The 23,109-nt window shown below is 38.0% G+C and overlaps 2 protein-coding genes across 7 annotated transcripts in view; one reads left to right on the forward strand and one right to left on the reverse strand.

Moving 5' to 3' along the window:
* Positions 1-7,875: 7,875 nt before the first annotated feature.
* LOC5566042 (WD repeat-containing protein 47) overlaps positions 7,876-23,109 on the reverse strand; it is a 330,929-nt gene continuing 315,695 nt past the window's right edge. For 4 of the 6 annotated variants that reach the window (XM_021842875.1, XM_021842872.1, XM_021842874.1 and 1 more), the window contains 4 exons: positions 20,965-20,991; positions 19,433-19,829; positions 19,141-19,364; positions 7,876-12,758 (listed from right to left, as the gene is read on the reverse strand). In XM_021842875.1, the coding sequence (XP_021698567.1) occupies positions 12,533-12,758; positions 19,141-19,364; positions 19,433-19,829; positions 20,965-20,991 (874 nt within the window). In that variant the 3' untranslated portion in view covers positions 7,876-12,532. The remainder of the gene's footprint in view (positions 12,759-19,140; positions 19,365-19,432; positions 19,830-20,964; positions 20,992-23,109) is intronic. The other 2 variants (XM_021842876.1, XM_021842878.1) reach the window with 1 other exon arrangement.
* LOC5569588 lies at positions 9,205-10,824 on the forward strand. The gene has a single exon (XM_001652810.2). It carries the CDS (start codon positions 9,205-9,207, stop codon positions 10,822-10,824), a length of 1,620 nt encoding a protein of 539 aa, XP_001652860.2.

The raw sequence follows: 23,109 nt of genomic DNA on the forward strand, positions 1-23,109 counted from the left end.
TGCGAACCAGAATGGCTGTAAACTTAACACTACACGGAGAAAAAAATATGGTAAATACAACCAAATACCTATTAGTAATTGTCAAACTAAAGTTTAGGTTGAATATGGCACGAACAAAATTTTAGTGAGATGCAGTCTTGAATGGTGGTTGAAACAAACAAATTTTTTTTTTGTTTATTTTGAGGCTTAACTTTAAAATCATCGAAATATGGTTAGATACAAACTACAAAATGATTGTTTTGTTTACAATTGTAAAAACAATCACAAGCTTAAGTTCTTTCGAAACCGCAATATTATTTTGAAATTATAGTCTTGAGTTTGTCGCAAACAAATTTATTGTATAAAATAAACAATTTAATGGTGATTGTTAAGTTGACTGTTTTAGTTTTGCTCATCTATTTTTTTAAATGAAATTGAAATTAACACAACATATTCAACATTCTATTTATTTTTCTCAAATATTGGGTTGAGCTTATTATTAAAGAATTCATCAGCAATTATTTATCAAAAACAAAGTCACATTTATGGCTACCAGAGTTATGAAAAAGGATTCTGCTTTTCACTCCTTGTGCGCTATGTAATGGAAGTTTTTAATACATTTTATAAATACATCCCAAGTAACCACTAGCCCGCTAATTCGCCTTTTTGGGCTTAAAGGGCTATTATACGGCTAATATAGGGTATGTTAGCTGTTTTTTAGCACTATATTGGAACGCAGGGCGAATTAACGTGCTATTTGGTTATTTGGGATGCCTATGTTCTGGATCAAATGTAACAACACTCGTTGTTATGACAATGTTTCTCAAATCCGCTCATCGTTCAAAGAAACTTAAAATGAACAGACAATTATTTTAGAATCATTATCTTGTTTATGGTTGTTCAGTAAAATAGCCAGTTATACTTTACCTGGTTTACACCTTGATGATAATCAATAGAACTAGGTGCATCTGTGGTAACTTGGTTGGCTTTGGAGCAATCTATCTAATATTTAATTTGGTGAGGGTGATAAACACCAACCCAAATTTTATTAAAAACAGTGCAAACATTAATTTAAAACAAACAGCGTAGCAGTTCAAAACAAACAATATTTGATTGAAAACAACATTATTTTTTGGATTGATGTTGACTATGTGTCAAGATTGTTTCATTAAAGATTTTGACTTCGAATCAACAAAAAGACTTTAAATAACCAAATTCGGACCTTACATTTCAACCAACGAAATGATTGCTTCAAAGTAATGTATTTTTCTCCGTGTAGGCTAAGTTAATACGCTGGTTGATTAGGAGCCTTACACATTTCCAATTCAGTTCCCGTAAAAGCCTGTTTTATCTGCCTGTTTACCTGCATGTTAATTTATAACAAACTGAATTACTTCTTTTATGATAATTTATTAACCTGATGATTAATAAATCGATAGTTCGGGACCCCATCGCACTCCACTCGCTACGCTACTGAGCGAGATCGAAAGAGAGACGGGCCGCAGTGGTTGAAAAAGTGAGAGAGGAAGTTGATCGCAGAAAAACGCCGATCCGAACGACTTCTTCAATGGCGCTGCACATGCACATGCAGAAACGGAAAAGTGCGTTAGGTGCATTCATGCGGCGACAAGTTAGATCACGCAGCACACACGCAACGATGGGATGATGCATGCAGTAGAAACCGGCTCCGCCACCCAGACCCAGAACAGTGTGTAATCGAGAAATCGGCGGCAAACCAGTTGGTTGGCGCAAGGAAGTTATAGGGAACATGTGCGCGGTGCGCAATCCGACGCGACGCTGAAACAGCGAAACATGCCGACTCTGACTTATTGGCTTTGGCAAAATGTATGATCTCACTCGAGCTGTTGAGAGTTTTATGTATGCGACTCTTTTTGCTGTACACAGTAGCCAGCAAACGCGGATCGGCGACATGACACGATGCAGAGCTGAAGTTGGAGTGTTGTGTGCGCTAGGATCGTTTGCTGCGTGATACATTAGGGTGAGCCATTCGATTCTAAAATTGAAAAAAAAACTAACATTTAACTTTATGAACATAGTGATGGAAATAGGTTACATTAATAGATACCACATTGGTATTTATATGGGCAGGGCTAATTATTAGTTCATCTATTATTATTTCACACTAGTGGTCCCGGCAAACTTCGTCTTGCCAATGGCAAGTTGCCATCAAGTAGGCTGTTGATAAACGCTATGGATCGTCCCATACAAAATGACAGTTCCGTCCATTCTCTTTTTTCCGACTTTCCCGGTGAATATATTGGGATTTTTATACACACAAACACGTCGGAATCCTTGACGAACAAAACGGAGAAATAATCATTCAGATTAATTGACCCGTTCGTAAGCCATTTCGTGACATACAAACACCATTCCATTTTTATTTATATAGATATACAGTCATCTCTCCCTTACTCGATATTGAAGGGACCATCGAGTTAGGGAGGTATCGAGTTACAGAACACAAAACCAGTGTAACTGCGTTCCAAGGGACCATCGAGGTAGCCATGAATACCAACTTTTACTATGGTTCTCTAACTCGATATCGAGATACGGAATATCGAGTAAGGGAGAGTTAACTGTAACATTTATTTTTTTATATCAAGGTGTTCTGTGTTAGAAAACACTATCATCCTAACTATCCTCATTTCATTTACCGTAGCAGACCAGGGAGGGAGTTTCAGAATAATTTTCTGCAGAGCTTTCTTCCTGGTATTACAACAGTTAGTCCATATTGGTACAGTATACAACGTGGCTGGCCTCAAAATTTATTTGAAGATCAAAAGCTTGTTCTTAAGACAAAGTTTCGATTCTTCCATGTTGGAATCCGAACTGTTCATTGGCAAAATTGAATTTTCGTTGATGTTTTTTTTTTCGTTAAAAAAATTATTTTTATGAGCTTTTTCGCAATTAGTTAGTAGTAGTAGTAGTAATAAAAAGACAGCCTTTAGATTCTATGTAATTTGATTGGGATTAAGGTGATAAAGATCAAAGGTGTCATTCAATTGGGTCCTAAAATTTTTGATGAAATCTTGTTTTTACTTAATAAAACGAAAGATGTTTAAACTTCAATTTTAAATTTGGGTTCATAAATGAACCTTGACACTTTTGATCATGTTTGGCGTTCGCTTAGTCGACAAAAACACCACAGGGGTTTTAGTTTTTACACAGGGGTTGTTCCTATCTGACATTTCAGAAGAGACACGGGAAACAAAATACACCCAAAATTTGAGTTTAAGTCAAGGGGTGTGACAAAATTAAAAAAAAACATAAACAAATGTTTTTTTGGACTTAAACCATCGGAACACATTAGAAAATTGAGTAAAAATGTGTTTTTCACCTAAACATAAACGTTTGGCACTAAAATTGCGACAGGGCTTTAGGACCCTATTGGATGTGGTGGAGAGTCTGGAAATTTTCAAACAGGTATTTACGACGCTACTCAACAGAGACCAAGGCAACAGCAATACATGGCTTTTCAACTTGATACCTATTAATCGTTCCCGTGATGTACCTTTCATTTCTTAAATTTAGAGTCTCAACAAAATAGGGATGAGATGGGTGGTAGGTCATTTAGCATAAAGCCGTTTGGCATAAAGTAGTTTGACATAATGGTCGTTTGGCATAACAGTAATGGTCGTTTGACATAATGAGTCTGAAACCAAGAATTTCTTAACACGACATTCGTTTTTACGTTGCTATTGAATCTTTCTGATGACATCAGGTTTGTTGTGGAGTCAATTGATACAAAATGTCACTTTATTTTACAATCATATGCTCTTGAATAAGCTTAAGCACAGTGCTTCCCAAACTTTTTTAGCTTTCGCCCCCTTGAGGTCAATATTTATCTAGAATCGCCCCCCTGATATGTGATTCAAACATTTTATTTAAGCGCTGTACGCCAAAAATGTATTCGAATCGCATATCCGTATAATCATAATACAATAACTATTATGTACGTTTAAAAAAATTATGTTCAATATCGATAACCCACAATAAGAACGGTTTACAGGCTGATGAATCAGTTTTTGATACAAGTTCGGACCAGTTTCAACTATTTCAATGTAGGCGCCAACTTGTGACGAAGTTGGGGGGATGCACTCCAAAACAAATATTTCTTCAAATCTGTTTATAAATAGAGTGTTTTTCGTCTTCGTCATCAAACGGTTTCATCGTTGGTATCCGTTGTTTTTTCTGCTAAATTTTTCTAAATTTGTTTCTTATATTGCTGTGTGCGTTTGAAATGCAAATATCAAATGCGGGAACACCAAATGCGGTAAGATATTCAACAAGGAAGGCGAAGTCAAAATTTGATTTTCTTTGCTAGGTTGGCGGTGATATGCATCATGGTTGCTAAGTATCCTTTGGTTACCGCATTTCAAGATCAGTTAGTCTGGACTGATTTGTACCGTAAGAAATGATAAGAATAAGTGCAACTAAAACTTCAAAATAGGTACTGTAGATTTTTTTTTCGTAAAAAACTGAATGCCAATTTAAGAAATATTAGCTTCTTAACCTTAAAGTTTTCATACAAACACAGATCCTTATATAAAACACTGTCCGACAAAAAAAAAAATTGGATGGACCAGGGCCGCGTTTATATGGGTCTTGAAGTGCAAGAAAAGTGTAGAAAGAGGCCGTCTTTAAATGATTTGCAACATTTATTAGTCCATTCAAACTTTTTCAAAAAATAATCCAAGGGTGCTGCAAATCATTTGAAAACGGCCTCTTTCTACACTTTTCTTGCACTTCAAGACCCATATAAACGCGTCCCTGATCCGCCCAAAATTTTTTTTTGTCGAACAGTAAAATAGTGCGCCTAAGTTTCAAACATTTCTAAAAATTCTCAGATACATGTTTTGTGCATGCAAATTATGTTTTGTGTTTTAATTGTTATCTGTGACTTATCACTCCGACCGACTTTGTGAGAATCTCAAATACGGACCATTCTTAAAACTCACATGATATTAAAAAGCCGAATGCATAAAACTAACATTTTGTGTCAGACAATCATCAAATGTTGTCTATCATAACTTTAAAAAAGCCATAATAAGAGATGATCTAATGCAAAATAGTCCTGGAATTAGGTAAGCTTGGAATTGATTAATCTGCAGATGTGTGTCCTTCTGCAGATGGGGGCGAATTCGCCCACTTTGGGAATCACTGCTTTAGCATATTTGGAAAGTTATTGCCAATAGTATTTTATTATTTATCCAGAAATTACCATTCCTTCAAATATTAATTTTTCCTTTGAGTTCTGCTATTGGAATGAACTTTTGCACCGGAGATTTTGATATATTTAGCACAAATTAATCCTTCTTTCAAACATTCTATTTTTTTTTTTATAAATATGATGTAACCATAATTATAGGTATGAAACGGTTGATTTAAAAGTTAAATACGTTTCACCTTCTTTTATACATAGGTTCTTTGGAACTATATTTTTTTAGGTATTTTCTGTTTCCATCTGACAAAAGGACGACAACCGATAACATTGATCTGCTCAAGTTATCAGCTAAAAGAGAAATCGATTACTGCAGTTACTTTGATGCGTTGTGCTACTTTTCCCAGAATGTCGGTAACCCCGAACGCCAGTTCCTCCAATAGCCCACTTCCCCGAAAAGTTTGTGGTAATTTTATACGTTTCAGGGTGGTGAACGAACTGGCCATCTGATTTACACCCTTCTTTATTTAATTTTACCGTCCTCATCATTTTTGCCAACATGTGTATAGCCGATAATGACAGAATATCCCCTTCTTTTGATTGCTTTTCGTTCACCATCTAGCCTCTAAAGACTATTATAGCACCTATTTAAACTGCAAGATTCAAGCACAAGATCTCCTTCCAAGATATGCTAGGAAAAAAATATTTAAATCACAAATTTTCTTTTCTTTCGATATTAGACAATGTTTTTGATGTACACTTACAAAATTAAAATTTATATTGAATCGTTCAAAATTTTTGCCACAAATATTTTCTTTCAAAAATGTGTTGTTTATTTGAGTTATGTTGTGAGAAGATATTTTCCGTTAGAGTCTTAAACATTTTAAACGAAAAATAATCTGCTTTCGTATATAGGCTATTTTTGCATTATGCTGCAATAATAGGTCTTTGGATAAGGGCTTTTAATATTTTGCGAATGAATTTGCCCTTCTTTTACCAAGTGATTTTCATCAAGTGTTACGTTCAAACTGGGATAGAGCTTGATCTGCAGCGAAATATTCTAGAAGCGTTCGCTTTATTAACTGCGAACATTATTTGCCACGCTTATTGAGAACCTATGATTTTTGTTTGCTATGGGCTCGGTGGTGTTGATCTCAGCAAAAGCTTCGAAAATGCCGATATTCATTCTAAGTCAAGCATTATGCCAAACGGCCATTATGCCAAACGGGGTACAATCATGGGATGTACCTAATAGCTCTTAAAATTTAAGATTCTTCCAAAAAAGATTAGGAAATTATGACTATACCTAGTTTAAATATATAATGTGTGCTTTGGATGGTTTTCTTCAAGTCGAGTCTAGTACATGACACTGAAGACGGCCTTACAGTTGAGGTCGAAATACGCGTATCTGTCAAAGGATACAAACTCTAGTGGAATTAACTGATATAGTAGTAAATTCGGTGTTTCATCTACTTATAGGTATTCCACTAGACAGTTCGAAGATATATTATTTTCACTATTGTATTTATCTAGAGCTCTCACGTGTTTGTGTAATTGAAAAGACCGGGAAACCCAAAGGTAAAATTGTAGATTTGTGAAAAATTGAATGTAGTAATGTATGCTACAAATGATCACAACAGTATTGACAGTGGTCTAGAGTTCTATAGTTCAATAGTGCATTCAATAGTGCATTACTCAGCAATTGAAGTTTGTGTTCTGCGACAGTACAAAGTTAGCCGGAACAGCTGGGGATTGCCAGATGGGCTATAACAATATTTTATGAATAATAATAATGAAACAAAAACGGCTCCGTAATGCCTTGATAAGAGAATCAATTCTGAAAGCCTTTGGCGACATGCAAGTACAATGTGTCAATGAAAAGATTTGATCATTCTTAACGGTATTAGAATGCCTAAAAATAATTTAAAATTAGTGTTTTAAATGATTACATCTCAAAAGGGCGTAACTCCAAATTTCGTATAAGATACACCGGGGCAAGTTGAAACGGCTGGGGTAAGATGAAATGGGGAGGTATTATATTGACATTTGAAAATGTTGCGAAATTGGACTACAGTACCAACAAATTAGAAGATAGAATAAACTCTTAAACTGTTATTACAAACAGCACTGTAATATAGGGAAAAAACTGAAAATTGTGCACATTCGAGCTTCATCAACATCACAATCGCTCATTCACACATTTTTGGCATACCTGGCGTTTGTGATCTGGACTAATCACCGGTCATTCATGCATGGATCATCATACGTACCTATTGGCCAAGCAAACACAAATGATCTCAACACAAACAATGTCGCGTGTCGACATTGCTCATGCCGATTCACCGTGTCCATAGGTTTCCGTTTCACATCTGGCTGCATTGAACAAATTTTCTCCACCAATTTACATCAATTATCCTACGCTAATAGGCCAGGGGAAGTGGTTCACCTAGAGTGAATTTCTGTCAAAGAAAAAGTAGATTTTGTATGAGATTTGACAGAAAAATGAATGACAAGTTCATCCACTTCTCCTGGCCTATGATCCCAGTTTAGCAGCTGATTTACGTCCGCTGTGTGAATATCGCAGGTGAACAGATGTATGCACGGCATATTGTAGGTATGACGACTAGGCGAGATTAGCATTGTGTCACGTTTGGCTGTCATCCAGAACCGAGGTAATCATATTCGATGACACACACGCCGATGATACTTGTTAATAGTTTACAATTTTTCGTTTATTTATATTACAATCATAACATGTCAGCGCTTTCCATTTACTTTCTTATTGGTAGAATTTTGGAATCATTCCTCCGAAAGCGAACCGGTTAAACGAAATGTGTTTAAGTTTTTTTTCTCATGTGGTTGTGTGTCATATGTTACAAAAAATGTCATTTTACGCGGGTTATCAGTTGTAAAAACCGAGTGAGTGTACGCCGTTTTAATGTATTAATTTGGTTGGTCTTACATGTTAGAGCAGTTATTAATATTATATTAACAAAATCAACAGCTAAATGATAATAATCGTCAGAATTCATTGTTCATGTTTAAATATGCCTAGGTTATGACGAATGCCTTTTTACACAATTTCTATCGCTAAAAGCTAGCTAGTGATGATGATTAGCGTAAGTAGTAATAAATTACATTTTTTTCTTGTGTTCTGCATGCATCATCTAGCGGTCTTTAATTATTACTAATGGAAACAAACGTCCTCCCAGTGAGCAGGTGGTTAGAAACCATTGTCATAGAAGAGTGTTTGACAATACAATGTAGATACTTCACGAAGCGACATAAATAAATTTCTTCTGCAGCGCAAATACAATAATTTTGAGATTTTGCATCATTTCGGCTGATTTTAAAATGAGATTGGTTATAAGAGGTCGGCACCAGAAAAGACAGAGAGACTTTCCTATGGAAGTTTAATTCGAATATCACTTATGATTTGAAACTTATGGGACTTATTCTGTTGAATATAATTTTATAAATAACTATAAATGTATCATGTAACACTGTTGCAGGACGATTCTACGATGCTAGTTCAAATACAATTCGCTCAAATGTGAGAAGCTTTTTTTGGTTGAAGTATTGATTTATAATTATACTAGGCTTTTACATTATGAACATTGGATAAACTCAATAAATTAAGTGACACATTGAGCTATTCGGCAATCCAGTACGCATGGTTTTCAAATTGATTAGCTCATTACGCGTGGTAAAGATAGATAAATTATAAGTGAAATTATGAAAAACGTGCTCAGCTGGATTTGAACCCATGACTCTTGTATGCTAGACGAGTGCTTCACTAACTAAGCTACCGAGCCACATGGAGACCCAAAAACTCAGAATGTTACAAGTATCGAATTCAAATCCCAACAGTTTACGCCTTATGATAAGCAAACAGTTTCAACACTAAATAAATCGCACTCGCTCTGCGCGTGTGTATACATGAAATGGATGGATATGGCTTTTCAGAAGGGAACAGGAACAGGAATCTTGTCTTACTTAGCTTTGATTATTTCAAAACGTTGAGTATATTCAAACGAAGAACGATGGAGTCTAACAGTACGACTAACTATGCTCGTGTGCTGCCGAAGCTGGAGCTCGCTCGGAGCTTCGTTGAATCGATGAATGACCAAATCAAATATCTCGTCACTGGTGGATTAACGGAAGCTCAATCCATTGACGCTGCAGGAGAAAACAATGAGGATGTTGTCGTCCGGGGAATCGGATCCAATCCGATACGGGAAATGCGTCTCGAAAAGGGGATTCCACCCACGTACCCACTTCAGTGGTTCGTTAACAACAGGTGGAACAAGCCGCCAATCACTCTGCCGGGGCCTCGTGCCGGCGCAACTTTGAATGATTACTACCACTTAATTACGAACTTGTACCGTCGAGAATCCGTTTCCATCATCTCTGCCTTAACCTTTTTACAACTGTTGTGTCGACAAATTACTGGTGTCTTACGCTTTGACTGGGTCTCGCTCGGTGTCTTGATTGGGTATAAGGATTCCACGATTAACCCACTAGATGTATTCACGGTAAGGATTACAGAGATCAATACAAATATCAGGTCGAGCCAAGGAGAAGTTTCAGAGGACATGCAACACGATCTAGCCCTTCTGATCCTCGGCGGGTTCAGAATTCACATGGCTTCGAACCAAACATACATCGACCGTCTTCAAACTGCCCTCAAATCCCAGCTGATCAACCCAGACTTCTCCGACGGAGTCGAGGTGGCAATAACGAATTTTGCCCAGTTATACGCTGATCCGGAATTTGTGAAACTCGTTTGCGGCATCGACATGTTTTTTGCCGTATTCCCTCAACACAAACGGGCCAAATTGCGTTTCGGAACTCTTATCATGGCCCATAAGGATTGCACGGGTCTATCGGCGATCACTGCAGGTTGTGAGCTGATGCATCACACAACCAGAGTCTTCTCAAGGTGGCTGATGACTCCTGTGCTGCGGTCGGACATGAACAGAATGACAATTCCAGGGCAAGAAATTTGTCTGCCCTACTCTTACAGTCCGTATCTTTCGGGGCTCGGGATTGTAGATAAGAGCCCGTATTCGGCGGCCTTGAACTGCGGTCTTCATATGTTTACGCATATGATAGGCTGTGCAGTTCCTATGGCAAGATCCGTGAACGCGATATATTTTCAACCTTCTGGATTACAAGCTATTATTGATAACGCCATCCTGTTTATCTACGCACATTCATGCACTGGATCCCTCCAGATGCAGTTTTATAGAGCTTCTGAGGTAGATGCAGTTAAAAAGGTCGAAGATGAAGCGCGTCATTATATGGATGAGATGCGGAAGCGTCTTCAGGAATTTAAAGATGAGGAGGAGAATCAGCCTAAGCCGCGAGAAGAGGAGGAGGATAGATCCCGATCAGGAACTCCGGAGCCCTCAGATGTAGAAGAAGGAGGTGGAGATCTCGACGATCTGGATAGCGTGTCGGAACTAGGAGGGGCAATAGAGGGAGAACCCACCAGTCGTGATGCCTTGGACTGGTACATGTACATCACAAGGTTCTATCATGGTTCTATCCCGAAAAGGATGAAAGAAGTGGCCTTCGAGAGATGGTCAAAACTGACGGATGTACGTCCCAATACGGTTGGGGAATTCGTAAAGAAGATGAGTAAAAATGTACAACCCTAATGATGGGTTAGAAGAGTGGAGTGGTTTTTTCTTTATTTCTTATATTTACATCGATTGCTTATTAAGGGTTGCGTGAACTGTTCGAATTCGAATTCGAATCTTGTAACCTTCAGATTTATTAGGTAATTTTGGTAAGTATAAAGAATTCGTCTACCATACAAGTGTCGTGGATTTGAATCCCACTTGAGCACGGAGATTTTTTCATAATTTCACTAATAATTTATCCATCTTTACCCCGCGTAATGAGTAAATTAATTAAACTCTATCAATTTATTTTAAGAAAAACTTTAAGTCCTATAAGTAATGCTGCTGAGATTTCAACTTAAGGTGATTATGAAACGAAGCCAAACTTTGAATTTTCAAGTGCACAAGACTGGAGAATCTGACAACAGTTCGCGTAAAAAATCAATCAAATTGCTTGCTTGCTGGTGCTGACCAATGGGATAAATTTTCAACGCGGAGCGCTGTTTGGTTCTCAAGTCTTGTGCTCTTGAAAATTTGAAGTGTGGCTTCGTTCTATAATCACCTTAAGGACTGTATCGAAAAGTGGTTGCTTAAGCCATTTTTGCACCAAAATTTATGATAACAATACGTTTTTTAAAAATTTGTATTGAGAATAGATTAAGCTTTGTCAATCCTCCTAATTTTAAATTAGCACGAAATGTGATTGCTGGTACAATTTTGAACAATTGAATAATATATTGTAAACCAAACATAAACGAAAAAATATAAAACCATACAAATATGTTAAAGATTTGTGTTTACTTTGAAAACCATTTCAAAACTTCAACATAAGCTTTCAACACACGTATTATTTCAACATGGATGGAATCAATTTGGTCCATCTTAGAAACAGTTGAAAGCTTTATATTTTGCTCTCAAAGACATATGATAATGATTTTGGAAGCCTTTATGGAAAAATGGTATTGTAGATAGATGATATACCCAGCATTGCGAACCATAATAATGTTGGTGAGATCGAGTCAATCAGCCTGCAACAGTTTAACATAATGAAATGGATTTAAATAAGCAGTGCTACACGAATTTCTTGACGATGCGTTTCTGAAGAGGGGGACAGAGTTCAGCATTAGCATTTATGCTTGACATAATTAACGGTCATGTTCCTATTCACCATCCCCGTCACTTGTTTCAAACTAATGTTCTTTATTTAGTATTTACTCTAATAAGTGTAACTTACAGGCGTTAATACGTAACTCAGTTAATGACTATTACAATACATGGTGATTCTGTTACAGTCGTTTATCGCTTATTTTTTCCACCGTTTACAAGACTGCCTCAGCTTGCTAAACCGAAACGAGTTGTTTCTGTTTGTTACGATGCTCGTGGAAATCCAAACATAAACCACTCCCGCTTCTGTTGTCCATACTGTTCTGCTAATTTTGTTTGAGATTTTGCCGATTTTATATTGCAGTTGCATTACCCTCACTTTGTTTGGATAAATTTATACTTGCACATACACGTTTCTTCTCATGCGTCAACTTAAATATTAAGAAATAATTTTGTTTGTCCAATAGACTATGTTTATCATACACACTTTTGCAAATCGATCAACGATTAACAATTTCCACAAACTTCTCCAACTTCCTCTCCACAAAAGTGCGATACGCAAACCTAATAGCATTAATTCTTCCATTTATTTCACAAATTGCATCGCACCTGCTCCTGACACTGCTCCTCACCAGTTTCTTTAGATCGGTGGTAGAGCCCACAGCGTTGCCGTCTTGTCGGCGGACGTCGACAGGAATGAGAAATCCACCGGGTGCCAACGTCCCGATATCACCTTGTCCGAGTGCTGGGCAACCACCACAGATGGGAGCGGCATCGTCAGGTCACCTTGCAGGTCGGTCAGCACCAGCTTGTTGTCGTAACCGGCCGTCAGCAGGTAGTACGCCGATGGGGAGAAACGAATTGATCTGGAAAATAGTTGAAAAAGTCATGTTGATTAGAAGTCTAATAACACAGCGTACCAAAATAGATATTTTTGCGTGTCTCAAGGATTACATTATGTATCTCTGGTAGATTTGTGGTCGCTTAATCTAATCCCGTTCTCAGAAATGTCCCTGCACGTCACAATTTTTAGCTACATGTCGCCAAAGTTGTATAAAACACTGGTTTAATTGATGTTTAAAGATGGTACACAAATTATGTCACGCTAAATTTCAACTTTTTCGACCACCTTCTCTCTTGTCACACTTTTTATATAAGTCCTCGAAAAATTTTGTAAGGTTTGTCACTCTTGGCTCGACCTCCACCTTGGAGCGTGACGTAATTTGAAGTATGATTTATCAAACTATTTTGTGATCTAATCCAGCAAACATGCAATATAGGACTTTAACTTTCATTTCAGATATAGTTTAATTGAAATCGCATGATAAAATTTAGATTAAATAGATTCTTCCAACATGCTTGCAGTTTCTATACAAAATTCATCATTTCTATTATATGGCAAAATACAACACTTTTCTAAATCACAAGCTGGGAAACTTGTATGCAAGTTGGCTGATATAGTCAACTTCTGCATTTTCAACAGTAAATATATCAAAAACTAGACGTTTTTTGAAAACGGCAATGGATTAAGCAACCCTTGATTGAAAAAATAGCGATATTTTGATGTTTGAGACAAAAACGTGTTCCGCAGTGTAATTGTTCAGTTGAGTAAGGTAGGACTAAAATGTTTTTTTTTTTTTTTTCAAGATAGCTCATTGATACAAATATATAATGGTATGCTTGTTCAAGTGCTCTGCTTTGTTATTTGAAGGAATATTTAAACTTAAATTGCTGCTTGTTCATTGTACTGGTTTCAGACCTGAGAAAAGTAATTTTCGTTCTATTTTATCGGACGCAATTACTTGTTTTGCTTTCATTGGGTTTTAACTATTACGGTCATTCGCCCAACAAAAGGAAACACGTAATAACTTGTACATTGATAAAAATGTAATTTGGGATTATCAAATTACATGTTATGCGTTATGCTTCTAAAAATGGGTTCTGTCACTTTTCCCCGAATGTTACGATTCCTCGAATGCCAGTTCTCCGATTGTTAATTTCCCCGTAATCTGATATGCAAATTGTGTATTTTTCGGCAGTTTTCCCGAATTCCACCGTCCTCACCATTTTTGACAATATGTGTTTAGACTAGAGTGACGTAATATTTCCTTCTTTGATTGCTTATCGTTCTTTCTAGTTGACCAGAAAACTATTCTTTGACATTTTTGAACTGCATTACATTTGAAACAAAAAATCCACCCGTATGAAGGAAATTTGAAAGAGAAGAACTGAAATTACCTGCTACAACATTGACATACGAATTTCTATGGATATTTCCAATCGTATTTTTAGTTTCGAACTGTTACCCGAAGGAAGAAAATTAGTTTGTGAATGAGCATGGTTATAATGGGTATGATTACAAAGCGTAACAAAAATGACATTTTTTCGTGTCTCAAGGATCAAATTATGTGTCTCGAGTAGATTTGGGGCATCACCGGCTCCAAAGGCACGTTCCCCACCAGTTGGGAGATTTATGCCATCGCCATATTTGAGCCTATTTCATCATCTACCCGATGGGAGAGGAAAGGGAAGGGAAAGATGGGAGGAAATAGGAGGGAAGATCGCATAAGCGAAATGAGAGCCTGTAACTAATACCACAATGGGTTCGAACAGCGCCCTAAAAAGGGCACTGCAAAACGCATGAGCGTTAAGAGAGCCTATAGCTCATCATTACCACAGCGGGTTAAGAATAACAGAATGTCCTGAAGATTCAGGTTTCTGAATTCAGTTACACTTAATAAGTGTTTACCAAGTACCGTAAGGACGCCATTCACCGCTCATTTAACAGCATTTCAACACATTAAATTCTGTCAAAAATCGGTTTTTCGATATTTTTCGCAACTTTTTGCACTAGACGCAAGATAAAACATTTGTTTTTGTAGGAAAGAAGTTGAAATGTGAACAACGTATAATGGTACCGAATAACATGTGTGCCAATGATACATGTGTAGGGCGCCATTCACCGCTCATCCTAAGTATGAGGTTCTTTATACACAACTAGTTGGAATTAATTTACTTTCATTAGCTGGTTGTTATTTTTGTACTATAGCACAACAACATATTAAAGCGTGACAGCTAAGAAGCATTTTTCGATCTGCCATAATAAAATCATTGTTCAACTCATGATAACCGCCTTAAACAGCCTAAAATTATTTTTAATAAATAGTATATAATATTAAATCATATGAATTTCATTCTGATACAATCCATTCTAGTATACTAATACATGTTAATGACTTTTATTGCGAAAATTTGTTAAGATTTTTTCAAAATAATTCAATGAGCGGTGAATGGAGCATGAGCGGTGAATGGCGTCCTTACGGTAATTGGAATCGCATTTGCGCAAAAACTGGACAGTGATACGAAGCTCCATAATCGGAGTCACAACTATCACACACAAATGAGTCAGCACGCTGAATATTTGCCATGTTATAGTTGAGTCTGCAGTGGCTCTGACGCTCTGACCAAGAGACTGCAATTCTGCTTTGACAGATTTGTTAAATACTTCGCCACCCTTGGAGATGGCTCAGTAATGTACAATTTTGTTTGACGACATGACTCCAAAGTGTGTGTAGATCTACGATTCACTGGATTTTTCTCCAGTAGATCCAGTACCCATAAACGGTAAGAGCAAGAAAGTGCTTCTTGTTTAAGATATATGTGTAGTGGCGCAACGTCGAAAATGGCCTCAAGCGCTGCTGTGGGAGTTGTAGAGAACGCACCAGACATCGCCATCAAGCACATCCTTTGGAGATGGCTCAATTTTGATTGGATTGTTCTCACTTCGCCTTTTTGCCACCACACAAGACATCCATATGCCAATATTGGTCGAACAACTGTTGTGTAAATCCATTTGATATATTTGGGTTTGAGGCCCCAAGTTTTACCAAAGGTTCGCCGGCATTGACCAAAGGCCATGCAAGCTTTTTTGACTCTGAAATCAATGTGAGGTGTCCATGAAAGTTTGGAATCTAGAATGACTCCGACATACTTCACTTGATCAGTCACATTAATCTCAGTGCCGTAAAGGTCGAATTCCATGGCGGTTTCGTCTTTCCGTAAAAAGAACAATGAATGTTTTATTCGGGTTAACCGAAAGGCCATATTGGCGACACCAACTCTCGACTACCTGAAGAGCACTTTGCATCAGGTCGAATAGGGTGCTTATGCACATACCAACTGTCAGAGCTAGATAGTCGTCGGCAAATCCATAAGTTGGAAAACCGCTATTATTGAGTTGCCTCAATAGCGTATCTGCTACGAGATTCCACAAAAGTTGTGACAAGACTCCCCTTTGGGGGCATCCGCAAACACTCAATTTTCGAATCGCTGCTTGACGCAATGTCGAGAAGAGATGTCGGTTTTTGAGCATTTGATGAATTCAATTGGTAATCATTGTAGGTAGCCCATGGTTTCGTGCGGTTTCCAATATGGTATCGAAAGACACGTTATCAAAGGCACCCTCAATATCCAAGAAAACACCCAAGCAGGATTGCTTCTGAGCGAATGCTTTCTCGATATCGTATACATCTTTGTGTAAAAGAGTCACAGTGGACTTTCCAGATTGGTAAGCATGTTGATTCACATGAAGAGGAATGTATGCCAAATGTGATGATCGATAATGCGTTCCAGATATTTCAGAAGAAAAGAGGTCAGACTGATTGGTCTAAAACTCTTCGCTTCTTCATACGACGCACGTCCTCCTTTCGGGATAAACTTTACAGTAATATCACGCCAGGATCTAGGGGAAGTGTGTATTGAATAAACATTCTAAAACTTCTTCATCGGAAGAAGTAAAGTCACCATTAGGTAAGCGAATTTCGTTCACTTGAAAATCCTTAGATTTTGCAAGGATTTTGTTCAGCCGACTGACTTCACTCAAACTGGAAACATTTGTACAAAGGTTTTTCCAGCCGGATCGTTCAGCAGAACGAAGAGCCTTCTTGTAAGCCTTGCGAGCAGACTTGAACGACTCTGATTCAGCTGAACGGCGTCTGTTCCAACTCCTTCTACATTGTTTCCCGAGTCTAGTCAGATCGGAATTCCACCATGGAGGGACCCTTTACAAAGCGCAGAGGACACGCTTCTTCAAAAGCTTCCATAATGTAGGATGTTGTAATATCAACGGTATCATCCAGATCACTTGGATTTTCAATGGATGGAGAATATCCATGAAATTTGGTCGCAATCAATTCAATATAGATTCCCCATTTGATACATGCCAATTCGTCAACTCGTGACTGATTCTATTCGAGCAGAGCGTTATGTCTATCACTTCTTCACTTGAAGATACCATGAAGGTTGGGCGATTGCCTATGTTAAGTAATCCAAGATGTGTACTACTTAAGTATTCTATCAGACTGGAGCCTCTTAAATTGACACAATTAACATTTTGCAGTTGTTATTTGGGTTGGAAGTTCATCCAAACAAAGTTTATTATTTTATATATGCATAGGAGCCGGACCCAATTCTTGGCACTTTTGATTCACTTCGGTAGTGGGGTTTTTTGAAAGCTACAAAGCTCATATTTGGCCACAATATGCGTCGTAATGAAGTGCTCCTTATTGCAAGGTTTCAGAGAATTCGGCCGGGAAAACCCCCCATGCCAAAGTGGATCATGGAAGTGCCCAAGTGGTTCTGCACCTAATATGTTTTACAAAGTTCACTGTTGTTGGATACTTTCTTCGCGAGATTAGTGTTTTTAAAGTTTCAGTTCAACTTTAGAAGTTTGATTCCAAACTTTTTACCTAATATTGAATTAATACTTTTACTTGGGTTTTCCAGATAATCTAATAATCAAAAATCATTAGATATTAATCCACAAATCCTCCCAGATGTTGCTAATGCAATCTGCAGTGCATCACTTTACTGCAGTGAATCCCAACTGGTGATCCGCGGACCCGCTGGGAGCCATGGTTTCCACTCAGGGGGTCCACCAAACTATTACAAAGCTTTGTATGTTTTATTGGTTGACAATCAAACTATTTCAAATGTTCGATGTTCAGACAGACTTTACTCAACGATATTTTGGCCTTGTGAAAATCAGTTAAGTGCTCCATCAGTTCTGATACAGTCAAACTTCCCTATTCGATATTCGGTATCTCGACTCGACTTGACTAGTTTCTTCGTGGATTTCTTGTTGCATATTTCTATCAAGACCTTTGCTAGACTTCCTTCACTATTTCAATCAGATTCTTGCCTCTTATAATTGCTTTCAAGGCACTTATAAGTTGCTTAGCAGGATATAAACGCCGTTGTTTGGTAGATCCATGACATAATGTTTAACAGATTCCTGATGAAAAATGCATTTTTTATGAAATTTTATACTAGGGTCGCGATTTTGAAAATAATGGAAACCATTGCTTTACTAGTTTAGCTAAAATTTGCACAGGATATTTTCTGAGTTTTACCAAAAGCCACTCGATGATATTATTCGGTGTAATTCTAGCAATTTGCAAAAAATCTCTGAAAGATTTTTGCAACCAGCGAACTGGCTTTGAAAGTATACATGATTTCATTCGTATTTCCAGATTAAAGTTCTTACTAATTTTTGTCATTATAATTTTGACCAAAAATAAAACGTTTCTCCGCATTGAGCAGTAATCTTAATGGAATTATAGTGGAATTGATTGTTTTTCACAGCCTAGGACAGGGCTCTTGACGTTTTGCTATGATCAAGTTCTCGAGTTTTTCAAGTTTAGAATCCTTGTTTCCTTGAATCCGTTATTCGAGATCCTGATAGACCTAGTGGCTTTAAAACTTATTCAAAACCTTGAAACTTATTCAAAACCATTCGCAATTGGCGGTTCATTGCCTAGTTGAGGAGTGGCCAGAACCAGGCTTTGTGTTTATCCTAGCTCTACAAAGAGAAATTTGAGAATTAGAAACACATGGTGTGAGAGAATTGAAGTTGTATTTTTTCTAAGTTTGAGTGACCTCAATTAATAAAATGGACTTGCACTTCATCTTTCTGGTATTACATTACAACTGAGACAAAGCTTGCATTTCAGCTTAGTGTTCTTATAAGCACTTTGACAGTCATCAACTGTGAACTTTCTCCGCAATTTTACCAATTTCACATTTGTATATTGCGTTAGAAGTACGAACCCGAAGAGATCCTAGAATAGCGTAATTCGAACCTACGAGCCTTAGTGTGGCCTTCCTGAATAACTGCGCATTTATCGCAGAAACATACATTGTGTAAATTGTATTAACTAGTCTGGTATTGCGTTTATCTAAGCTTATTACCTGACATCGGACGCATGTGGCTTGAAGCACTGAATCGGTCGGTTACCCCGGATATCGTACAGCACACATGAACTGTCTTCATGACCTGAAACCAAAAGACGGCCCGAGGGATCGACACAAACCGCGGCCACTGGGGAACCTTGCCGTGAACCGGGTGACGTAGCAGGGGTAACCATATTGACGCAACCACGCGTCCGCAAATCCCAGAACCGGACGGTTTTATCCTGAAAGAAAACATCATTGAATAGTAAACAGTTTTTTTTTTGTGTAGAATGACCGTGCTTTTGCTCACCATCGATCCGGAGACGAACATCACACTGCCCCAGTTGTACAGCGACAGCACATGTCCCCCGTGTCCGCTCAGAGCTTGAAACGGAGTAGAGGTTTCGCAATCGGTAACATAGATTTTGCAATCGCCTGCACCGCCACTGATCAGCAGGCTGGACTTGTTGGAGGTGTCCTCCAGGAAGCACAGATCCCGAACCGTTCCGTCATGCATCGTGAGTTCGATCTCTTGGCCTTCCAGCTGTTTTTGGTTTTCGTTGAAGCGCATCAGTTTTACGGTTTTGTCGTTGGAACCGGTCGCTATCAGGTCACCCACCGGGGACCAAGCCATGCAGTAGATCGATCCCTTGTGGTGTTTCGTTCGTTTGAACAGTACCGTTGGCTGGTAGGTGGTGTGGTCCTCCCTGAAAGCATGAAGGGGTTGGTGTGAGTATATGTGGTAACAGCAATACTACAGATGCTCAAAAAAGGAACATAGAAAAATCTGATAAAATATATTTTTATCAATCATTATAACAATTCAGTAAGGACATTCATTAAACTTTTACGTGTATTGCCGTTCTACGCACATTTGTATTGTGGCACATTACGTTGAACATGGAAAATTAGGTGTAGGACAGCAGTGTAACCCTTCAAAGTAACTCCCAATGTGCCCATGTTCACATAGTCGACAATTTGAAGTATCATGATTTTACAACAATAATGTGTTCGTTGTAATCCTCAGCTAGATTCGGCTGGTTAGCCGTAAACCACGTTTCATAATTAAAAACAAGTACTCAGCTAGATGCCTGAGTGGAAAAGTATGAACTTTCCGTTATCTCTCCTTAAATTAATGAAAATATGTTGGAAACTTCAATGGAACTTACGTCGATTATGCGAACATAGGCAGCAGACATTTGATCTGTAATATACATGGAGACGGGATACAACTCAATTTTGGGTTGTCTCAACGCAATTACGCCCAATTACTTAATTTTGTATAAATTTTCCAAGATCCCCACTAGGTAGCTTAACTTTCCTTTAATTCCATTAGAAAAATTTATTCAAGTAAAGTTGCATTAACCAAAATTTGGCTTATTGGGTCAAAGCACACCCAATGCATTGAGTGAATATAGCAATCAAAATGCTTTGAATCTAGATAAAAATCATAAATTCTGATCTGTCCAATAATGATATTATATGATGTTCACATAACACCCTGCTGAAAATGGGGAAAGCTAATCGTTGACCAGTTCTTCTTTTTATCTAGCGTTACATTCCAACTGGGACAGAGCTTGCTACTCAGCTTAGTGTTCTTATGAGCACTTCCACAGTTATTAAATGAGAGCTGCCTTTGCCAATTGATCATTTTTGCATTTGAACACCATGTGGTAAGTAGGAAAGATATTGTAAATATGCTCTAATCGTATTAATTATAATAAATTAGAATATGAATTGAGTAATAATATACTGATATTTATAATGGATGAGATCTCCACAAACTCCATGATTATTAGTGATCGGAAGATCATTAGAGAAAAGTAAAACATAATCGCTCACCAACTTGCACCACTTTCGCATCTTTTACTGCACCGACATTTCCAGTGATATTAGTTTGATCGGAATTGCACAGAAAGAAAAAAAAATACACAAGAAAAGCACACAGGAGACTGACATGAGAAAAAAACCCGCTGATGGCTAATTTCTTTGTAACTCAGCACTTCTGGGATGGGGGCGATGACAACGGATATGAATGTGACGAGCATGGATAGAGATGATGAGTGGGGGTAAAGATGCTGCTATACTACACTAATTCTATGGCTGATGTTGATATTGTTGATGGATCTGAAGACGGTTTCAAAACGATAGAAGTTACAGCCACTTAATGAGAGTCAACATGCAGTATAGTTCGCGTGAGATGGAAAGTTGCAATTGCCACCGCTGGATGTAATGGCACTTTGGCGATGATGCTCCGGTAGGCATAGGCGACTCTAGAGGGGGTCTAGGAATGTGTTGTGTTCTAGTACCTTATAGTTCATAAAACAAAATTTGATTGTGAAGCATGTAGAATGGCTATTAGAATTGGGAGGTTCTGAGCATAACACATAAATTTGGAAGTACATAGTGCGTTGTGTGGAGCATGCATTACCGTAACTTCAGCTCTGGAATTTCTCAAAGTAACTCAAAGAATTGGTGAAGAAGCGCAGATGGAATCTGCTAAAAATTTTAAGGATCTTCTTAATAAGAACAATACGTATTTCGCAGGCTATCCAGGAAGTTTCCATGCAAAAATCTACCAACAATTTTAGCAATGATCTTTTCATTGACCCGCCATACTGGGATCAAAACAAACGTCGAGGCTGGTAAATTAGATTTTGCCCAATTAGTCATTTCATAGTTAACGAAGAAATGATATGATTATAAATTTAATTGTCACCCAAAGCACTTCACCACAGAGAATTATATTCCAAATAACTGTTTCTGTAGCTGTGTGTAGTTAAACTGTTATTATTTTACAATGAATTACAAATTTTAAATATCACAGACAAACAGGAAAAACAGTTAGAACAATTATCAATTTTCACAGACAATACAGTACTGTGAACATTGACGCCCAGTGCTAAAAATACTGATTTTCGCCTTACGGAAATTAGGTGGTACGCAATAGTATGCAAACGTCAAAATCCGCTCAAAAGCGATACGAGTGCCACAAGTGAGCAAATATGAGAATGAAGCGTAATTTTGCTGTACGATGGAATAAATCAGAGTGTTATGTATGTTTGTCTGTGGCAATATTCAATTTCTCTTATGAACTTTGGGGTCTAAGGTATAGTATACATAGTAAGTTAGTAACGGACGATCTGCAGAGCCGCACGATTTGGTGCTGGTCAATAAACGATAGTTTGTGCAAGTAAAGCGTAAGAGGTCGGTACTTCAACTTTAGCATAATAAACGTGCCCAGCTCGATTCTACCCCATTACCACGAAAGCCATTACCCCGAATGAAACTAACCCGAATATGATTACCCCGAATTCCAAATCCACGAACGACCCATAGCTCCGAATGACATTACCACGAATTCCATCATCATGCGAAAATGTCATCAATGTCAACATGTCATAATAATTCTAAATTCGGGATGATGGAATGGTATATTCGGGATAATGGAATTCAGGGTAATGGCATTCACGGTAATGGAGTAGAATTGCCTAGCTCACACTCTAAAAGCACTGCTGATGATAAGGACGTACTGGTCGAACGAGGTTACACGGAGTGCGAAGTGATGGAGCAGCTGCACTATTATCGAGCTCAAAACTTCCCGTAAAGACTTCATTCCGCGAGCCGAAATGTGCTGGGATAAGTATAGGAGCAGCTTGACAATTGTCTGTGAGGTGATCGAAATGTAGAAGCAGCACTTCGATGAACACCTGAATGACGATGAGAGCGCAGGCAGTGCGATCAGACAATGAGACAACGGAGGAAATATCTACGTTAGTTCAGCGGACGATGGAATGTTAGGTTCTCACTTTGAGGGAGGCTAAAGGCTGAAAGCTGGTGTTGATGGCATCTGAGTTGAACACATAAAGCTGGACCCGAGAAAGCTGTCTGTTTGATCATATGATGATCTGCAACACATCATGAGTATCTATTTATCATCCCAAAGGAGAAGAAATTAGCTGCTGAATACCAACCATGGTATACCAT

This window comes from Aedes aegypti, chromosome 2 (assembly GCF_002204515.2).
Source record: "Aedes aegypti strain LVP_AGWG chromosome 2, AaegL5.0 Primary Assembly, whole genome shotgun sequence".
Classification (NCBI taxonomy): domain Eukaryota; kingdom Metazoa; phylum Arthropoda; class Insecta; order Diptera; family Culicidae; genus Aedes; species Aedes aegypti.